This window comes from Macaca nemestrina, chromosome 16 (assembly GCF_043159975.1).
Source record: "Macaca nemestrina isolate mMacNem1 chromosome 16, mMacNem.hap1, whole genome shotgun sequence".
Classification (NCBI taxonomy): domain Eukaryota; kingdom Metazoa; phylum Chordata; class Mammalia; order Primates; family Cercopithecidae; genus Macaca; species Macaca nemestrina.
This window is the reverse complement of record NC_092140.1, coordinates 77,296,569-77,304,729: the sequence shown is the minus strand read 5'-3', so window position 1 is coordinate 77,304,729 and position 8,161 is coordinate 77,296,569. Positions and strand designations below refer to the sequence as shown.

At 47.5% G+C, this 8,161-nt stretch overlaps 1 protein-coding gene across 2 annotated transcripts; it reads left to right on the top strand.

The window, feature by feature from the left end:
- Positions 1 to 1,474: 1,474 nt before the first annotated feature.
- On the top strand, positions 1,475 to 7,252 carry LOC105490717 (ARF like GTPase 11). Of its 2 annotated transcripts, XM_011756603.2 has the most exons (3): positions 1,481 to 1,628; positions 3,046 to 3,128; positions 3,459 to 7,252. In XM_011756603.2, the coding sequence occupies exon 3, from the start codon at positions 3,477 to 3,479 to the stop codon at positions 4,065 to 4,067; it is 591 nt and encodes a 196-aa protein (XP_011754905.2). In that variant the 5' UTR covers positions 1,481 to 1,628; positions 3,046 to 3,128; positions 3,459 to 3,476; the 3' UTR covers positions 4,068 to 7,252. The 2 variants fall into 2 exon arrangements, with proteins under 2 accessions (XP_011754904.2, XP_011754905.2); XM_011756602.2 differs by lacking the exon at positions 3,046 to 3,128 and having other exon boundaries at positions 1,475 to 1,628; positions 3,459 to 7,249.
- Positions 7,253 to 8,161: the final 909 nt, after the last annotated feature.

Below are 8,161 nucleotides of genomic sequence, written 5' to 3'. Positions count from 1 at the left end.
GTAAAAAAATTAGCTGGGTGTGGTAGCATGCGCCTGTAATCCCAAGTACTCGGGAGGCTGAGGTGGAAGAATTGCTTGAACCTAGGAGGCGGAGGTTGCAGTGAGCCGAGACTCCATCTCAAAAAAAAAAAAAGGAGAGAGACAGACAGAGTCTCACTCTGCTTCTAGGCTGGAGTGCAGTGCTGTGATCTCAGCTCACTGCAGCCTCTGCCTCCTGGGCTCGTGCAATTCTCCGGCCTCAACGTCCCAAGTACCTGGAACGACGGGCACATGCCGCCATGCCTGGTTAATTTATTATTTTTTGTAGAGACGTGGTTTCGCCATGTTGTCCAGGCTGGTCTCAAACTCTTGAGCTCGAGCTATCCTCCTGCCTTGGCCTCCCAAAGTGCTGGGATTACAGGCATGAGCCACCGTGCCCGGCAACTAGCCAATTTTTTAAAAATTACATTTTCTAGAGGTGTCATTTTTACTGGGAAAAACACAGTGACACCATTCAAGAAAAAATTGAACAGTAACTTTAATCACTACATTAACACAATTTTAAAGGTTGATCTGCAACATATATACCTTTTAAAGAATGTTTTCATCATATGTAGGCAGTTTTGTTTTGTTTTTGTTTTTGTTTTGAGGCAGAGTCTTGCTCTGTCACCAAGGCTGGAGTGCAGTGGTGTGATCTCGGCTCACTGCAACCTCTGCCTCCCGGGTTCAAGTGATTCTCCTGCCTCAGCTTCCCAAGTAGCTGGGACTACAGGTGTGTGCCACCACACCCAGCTAATTTTTGTATTTTTCGTACAGAAGGGGTCTCACCATGTTGGTCAGGCTGGTCTCGAACTTCTGACCTCATGATCCACCCGCCTCGGCCTCCCAAAGTGTTGGAATTACAGGCGTGAGCCACCGCGCCCGGTCATAGGCAGCTTTTAAAAGAACACATGTGCAGCCTGGCCATCATGGTGAAACCCGTCTCTACGAAAAATACAAAAGTTAGCTGAGCGTGGTGGCACCTGCCTGTAATCCCACTTGCTTAGGAGGCTGAGGAGGGAGGATCGCTTGAGCCCTGGAAGCGGAGGCTGCCGTCCAGCCTGGGCGACAAAACAAGACTCTGTCTCGAATAGAAAACAAAATAACAACAACAACAACAAACCATGTGTGATTCCAAGCAAATCAGAGAATCTCTAGGCACCAGAAAAACCTCGAGGCATGCGCTGAAAGGAAGAGGTCAGAATTCTCCGCGAGGAGCTCAGAGGATTCTGAGGGAAGAGAGAAGGCGGCTGCGCCTGGACACAGCTCTGAGCTCGTGCTCCCTCCTTCAGGCACGAAGTCTTGAGTTGCTAGAAAATGGATCTGTCACTGGGCCTTGGTCTGCCAGGACCTGTAGAGCTGGGGACCTCTCTGCGGCGAGCCCAGCAGTTTGACTGCTCTGAGGCGCCCTAGGGCTGAGGGAGGGGCCGCGACACCAGCCCCGCCCCGAAGCCACCTGGGAAAAGGAAGCAGAAAAAGGAGAAGCAGCAACGGCTGCTCTGCTTCCTTCCCATGTCGCTCTTGGGACATGCCCGGCCAGCAGAAAGCAACTCCATAGGGGAGGAGAGCCACGGAGGATCTCACAGCCGCAGTCTAATAGTATCGCAGAGGTAATTTTAACTTTTTACTTTTCTACTCCTCCAGGGGCAGCTGATATCCCCCCACCCCCACCCCGGAAGTTGAGATGTCCCTTCTCTGTTCCACCCAGGCATCGCCTAAGTTGGGAACAGGTCATATGTCTTAAAATTTGGGATTCTTTAAAAACATATGTGACCAGGCGCGGTGGCTCACACGGGTAATCCCAGGACTTTGGGAGGCCGAGGTGGGTGGATAATTTGAGGTCAGGAGTTCAATACCAGCCTGGCCAACATGGTGAAACCTCATCTCTAATATAAATACAAAAATTAGCCGGGTGGTAGTAGTAGCTGTAATCCCAGGTACTCGGGAGGCTGAGGCAGGAGAATCCCTCAAACCTAGGAGGCAGAGGTTGCGGGGAGGCAGAGGTTGTGATGAGCCATGATTGCGCCACTGCACCCCAGTGTGGGTGACAGAGTGAGACCCTGTCTCAAAACAATAACAACAACACAAATGTGTGATGGCGTATGCCTATAGTCCCAGCTACTGGGGAGGCTGAGGTGGGAGGATGGTTTGAGCCTGGGAAGTCGAGGCTGCAGTGAACTGTGATCATGCCACTGCAATCCAGCCTGGGCGACAGAGTGAGACCCTGTCTCAAAAAAAAAAACAAAAACAAACAATAAAGCACATGTGGTACGTTGTAGAAGTCATTGACCTTGGTAAGACAGTGGAGGAAACTACTTTGCTCTGACTCATAAATTTGCCCCCAGTAAACAGTATTTATAAATAGCCCCAGTGAGGCACTGCATGAAGACATTTCAGTCAACAACAGACCATGTGTACAACGGTGGTCCCATAAGATTATAATTCTTATAAATAAGAATTTTTCAGCTTAGCGTCGTGGCACAACCACTACCTTTTCTATATTTAGATACAGGAATACTTAGCACTGCGTTACAATAGCCTACAGTACCCATTACAGGAATGCTGTACCGGTGTACCTGGTAATGTACCCGGTACAGCATTCCTGTAATGGGTACTGTAGGCTATTGTAACACAGTGCTACGGGCCATACCATATAGCCTAGGCGTGGAGTAGACTAGGCTATCCACGTTTGTGTCATTACAATCTATGATTTTGTAAAACGATGAAATTGCCTAATGAAGCATTTCTCAGAATGTGTCCCTGTCATTAAGTGACACCTCACTGTGTTTCCAAGACATAGTACTGGTCCTTGGGAAGCTCTGAAGAGAGGTCACTGTGAGCTGAACCGTCCTCCTCACTCTGAGCATGGAACCCAACTTAGCTTCCATTTCAGCATTTAGGCTTATAGGAGGAGAACAGGTTAGAAGCCACAGACCAGCAAGAATTGATGACATCGTCCTGTAATTTCTACTGAACCAGGTCTGTCCGACTGGAACTTCATTTTGCCTCTTTGTTTTAACTCCTCAGGAATGTGAGTCAACATTCCATGTCTTCCAGGAGGCTCCTGATCTTCTCTGCCCAGGGACCACTCTTATCTGACCCAGAGACAGGTTAGCTGATTGTGACTCACACACCCTCACTTCCTTCGATGCCCAGGCGTCTGTTTAAAATCTGACCCTGTAAAGACTTTTCCTATTTTGGAAAAGCTCTTCTGTTGTTTGCCTGCACAGATTTGTTCTCCATTTTTAATTTCAATTTTTGTAGAGAAGGCGGGTTCTTGCTTTGCTGCCTCGGCTAGTCTCAAACTTCTGGGCTCAAGTGATCCTCCTGCTTTGGCCTCCCACAGTGCTGGGATTACAGGTGTGAGCCACGGTACCAGGATGGATTTGTCTTCCTTCAGAAGACAGTAACTGATGTTGCCCCTGGCCTTTCTCCCCTAGGATTCAGCAGTGGTCACTATGGGTTCTGTGAATTCCAGAGGTCACAAGGCAGAAGCCCAGGTGGTGATGATGGGCCTGGACTCGGCAGGCAAGACCACGCTCCTTTACAAGCTGAAGGGCCACCAGCTGGTGGAGACCCTGCCCACTGTTGGTTTCAACGTGGAGCCTCTGGAAGCTCCTGGGCACGTGTCACTGACTCTCTGGGATGTTGGGGGGCAGGCCCCACTCAGGGCCAGCTGGAAGGACTATCTGGAAGGCACAGATACCCTCGTGTATGTCCTGGACAGCACAGATGAAGCCCGTTTACCCGAGTCAGCGGCTGAGCTCACGGAAGTCCTGAGTGACCCCAACATGGCTGGCGTCCCCTTCTTGGTGCTGGCTAACAAGCAGGAGGCACCTGATGCACTTCCGCTGCTTAAGATCAGAAACAGGCTGAGTCTAGAGAGATTCCAGGACCGCTGTTGGGAGCTCCGGGGCTGCAGTGCCCTCACTGGGGAGGGGCTGCCCGAGGCCCTGCAGAGCCTGCGGAGCCTCCTGAAATCTCGCAGATGCCTGTGTCTCCAGGAGAGAGCCGGCGGGGCTGAGCATGGAGACAGCAAGAGATCTTGATCCAGACAGAGCAGCATATCTTTGCTCATACAAACTAGAAGAACCAGCTGATCCTTGAGAAACTTACGCTCAGTCTATCAAACAAGAAATGCTGGCTTGGCACGGTGGCTCACGCCTGTAATCCCAGCACTTTGGGAGACCACAGTGGGAGAATCCCTTGAGCCCAGGATTTGGAGAGCAACATCACAAGACCCCATTTCTACTAATAATCAAAAAATTGGCCGGGCATGGTGGCGTGTGCCTGTAGTCCCACCTACTTGGGAGGCTGAGGCAGGAGAATTGCTTAAGCCCGGCGGGTAGAGGTTGCAGTGAGCTGAGATTGCACCACTGCACTTCAGTCTGGGCAACAGAGTGAGACCCTGTCTCAGTAATAATAATAATAATAATAATACTCTAAGAAAAAAAATCTCAACCTACTTCATTTAATAGCTTGTTACCAAGTGTGATTGAAGCAATATATCATGATAGAGTAGCCACTGGTTGCATAATAATAGAAACCTAAATTATCAAATAGGGAAAGAGGTTTTAAAATCAAATTTGAGGCCAGATGCAGTGGCTCATGCCTGTAATCCCAGCACTTTGGGTGGCTGAGGCAGGCAGATCACTTGAGGCCAAGAGTTCAAGACCAGCCTGGCCAACATGGTGAAACCCCATCTCTACTGAAAATACAAAAATTAGACAGACATGGTGGTGCATGCCTGCAGTCCCAGCTACTCAGGAGGTTGAGGCAGAAGAATCGCTTGAACCCAGGAAGTGAAGGTTACAGTGAGCTGAGATTGTGCCACTGCACTCCAGCGTGGGTGACAAAGAAAGGCTGTGTCTCCAAAAAGAAAAAAAAAAAAAAAGTCAAATTCAAATATCATCTGGACATGTCACAATGGATCACGGATCCTTATGAGTGATTTTTCCCAGTGGCCCCTGGGGACGTGCCATTGTCACTCGGAAGGCAAGCTAGGCAGGGACCACACAACAGCAGGGGTCTGCAGGTTAGACATTCCCTGCCCTGGGACGCTCAGCCCTGGGCAAGAGGCTGGAAGTTCACGCCATCCAAAATTTATCCTCTTTTTTTTTTCTTATGCTAATTAGCCTCTCCCGATTTTATGGCATCTAGTGTTGATCTTTTTCAAAAACTCAGTTTCTTTGTTTTTTTCATTCTCTTTTCTCCTTCTTGTAGCACATATCTTTCCTTAAAGATCAGATCAATAAAATATTTTATTTATTCATTCATTTAACCAAAAAAAAATTTTTTAGAGCATTTAGTTTGTGGCAAAAGTACTGAGCTTTCCAATATTAATCATGTGCTTTAGGTGGGAGTTGTGAATTCTGAAGATACAGATGACAGTGATGAATGCCTTCTGTCTCATGATTGATAGAGAAAAGGGAGGTTGACCATAGCATCCTAGAAGGTTCATCAGGTGATCACTACCTAGCATCCATGAAGCTCCTGAAATTATTTGTAAAATGTTACAATTTGGGCCATTTTTCTGGGGAAGGAGATCCACAACTTTTTACCAGATTTTCAAAGACATCTGTGACTCCCAAAAGTTAATCACTGATGTGGTGGTTGTATCCCTCATCCAACCCCAGAACACTTTCTGTAATCTGAGTTTTTTTAATGGCAAGTGGCTTATATTTAGCACCTGTTCTCATGTTAAACAGCTCTGAATGTTAGATATTCCTCCTTATCCTGGATCGGTTCTCTCTCTCTCTCTAGTCATGCAGTATAAATTGGCCATCAGTACCCTTCTAAAACCTGAGGTCCGTCAGGACCCTCTTCTAACACCAGGTTAGGCATGCCTGTTATTTCCAGTACTTGTCAATTGACATGTTTCAAGACACTGTGTTAGACAGTAGGGATGCAAAGATGAATGAGATAAGGCCTCAGGCCTCATGGAAGGTGAGACAGTAAAGACATAACTCCCATAAAAATGTGAGGAGACTCAGTTCAGCAACTGTTTTTCGAGCACTTACTTGGACCAAGCTCTGTGGTCTTGGCGTTTTACATAGACTGTCTCTAATTCTCACAACTCTGCAAAATATTATTCCCATTTTATAAAACTACAGACTGAGGCTCAGACAGGTTGTGACCTCTTGTTGCTTGAGGCACAGAATTATAAAGTAACATCTGGAATTTGAAATCAGACCTGTTTCGTGCTAATGCTGCATTTTTCTATAACATCATGCTTCTAGAAGGTTGAAGCTAGGTAGGCTTTCAGCCAGCAGACATGATGGGGAGAGCCTTCTAATAAGAGGGAAGAGACTGCTTGGAAGCATGAACGGGGGTGTAAGAAAGATAAGTAAGCAAGTGTACTTGCAACAGAGGCTTGGGTTGAGGGGTGGGTAAGGGTGACATCATGATAGAAAACAAAACATGGAATGGGTCCAATTTGGGCAGGGTTGTTTGAATTTCAATAATCAGGGGTTTGGGTCAAGGAAGAAAAATCATGGGACTTGCCATTTAGGAGGATAATTTTGTGGCAGTGTGGGGGTGAAACAGAGAAAAGGGAACCCTGGAACTGGGAAGGCAGGAAATCAGCTGGATGACCATCACAGCAAAGGAGGGAGTGGAAGAGAGATGAGAAAACTGAGAGCTATTATTAAGAAAAAGAGTTGAGAGAGGAAGAATTTGAAGAGGGCTCAAGACTTTGAGTCCACATGACTGAAGGACTGGAATGCCATGAACTTGAGAAGGTGAGTGCTGAAGAACCAAGATGGGTCGGGCTGGAACTGCTGGGTTCAGCTTTTGAAGGGTGGGTACACATTTGGTTATAGCTGCTTTCAGATTGTTCCATTATCTGCACTCCCAACTACCCTGCCAGATGTATTTGTTGGCTGTCACTCATGGAGGCTCACTTCCTCGCATGATTTGTCATTTTTGATCATGAGCTCATCTTCAGTAGGAGTTGTTTTTCCTGTGTGACTCCCATGTGCCCTGGTCTGTAACAACATTTCCACAGAGTGGTATCTACTAGGATCCTGGGGATTTCAATTATTTTAGACCAAATATTATGTCAGTTTCTCTACCTGGGGCTCCTGGACCTCAGAGGTAGTATATATCTGAACTGTGCAACCATTCAATACACGGGCCCTAGGGATTCCATATGTGACAGGTGACTTTTTTTTCCTTGCCTTTATGTTCTAAGACAGACAACTTGCCTCCTCAAACTTCCCTGAGCTGGTGGGCAGCATTTTATTTATTTATTTTATTTTTATTTTTATTTTATTTTTGAGGCGGAGTCTCTCTCTGTAGCCCAGGCTGGAGTGCAATAGTGTGATCTCGGTTCACTGCAAGCTCCGCCTCCTGGACTCACGCCGTTCTGCCTCAGCCTCCCGAGTAACTGGGACTGCAGGTGCCCACCCAGACGCGCGGCTAATTTTTTTTTTTTTTTTTGTATTTTTAGTAGAAACCGGGTTTCACTGTGTTAGCCAGGATGGTCTAGAGCTCCTGACCTCATGATCCACCCATCTCGGCTTCCCAAAGTGCTGGGATTACAGGCGTGAGCCACTGCGCCCGGCCGGTGGGCGGCATGTTTTTAACCCTCTTTTAAGGAGGGGTCATCTCTCTGATGCTCTTCTTTTTTGCTGAGCTCAGATTAACATTTTCTAGCTGGGTGTGGTGGCTCACACCTGTGATCCCAGCACTTTGGGAGACCGAGGCAGGAGGATCACGAGGTCAGGAGATTGAGAACAGCCTGACCAGCATAGTGAAACCCTGTCTCTACTAAAAATACAAAAAAATTAGCCGGGTGTGGTGGCGGGCGCCTGTAATCTCAGCTACTCGGGAGGCTGAAGCAGGAGAATGGCTTGAACCTGCGAGGCGGAGGTTGCAGTGAGCCAACATTGTACCTCTGCACTCCAGCCTGGGCAAGAGTGCGAGACTCCGTCTCGAAACAAACAAACGAAAAAACCATTTTCTCTCCTCCAAGCAAGCCTAAGGCCACATGTCCTGTTCTCACACAGGTGTTTTAATTTCAGCCCAGTCTCTAGAGCCTAAATTTGTCTCCTCTACAATTTCCGTGGGCTCTAGGTTTCCAGCTTATACTACTTTGGCTGTGGTTTCTCTCTTCTGTTTCTACCACTTGAGGATTTCCTTT

Bases quoted from the DNA above. Each gene is read 5' to 3' on its own strand.
- LOC105490717 (XM_011756603.2), top strand. From the start codon at position 3,477: ATGGGTTCTGTGAATTCCAGAGGTCACAAGGCAGAAGCCCAGGTGGTG.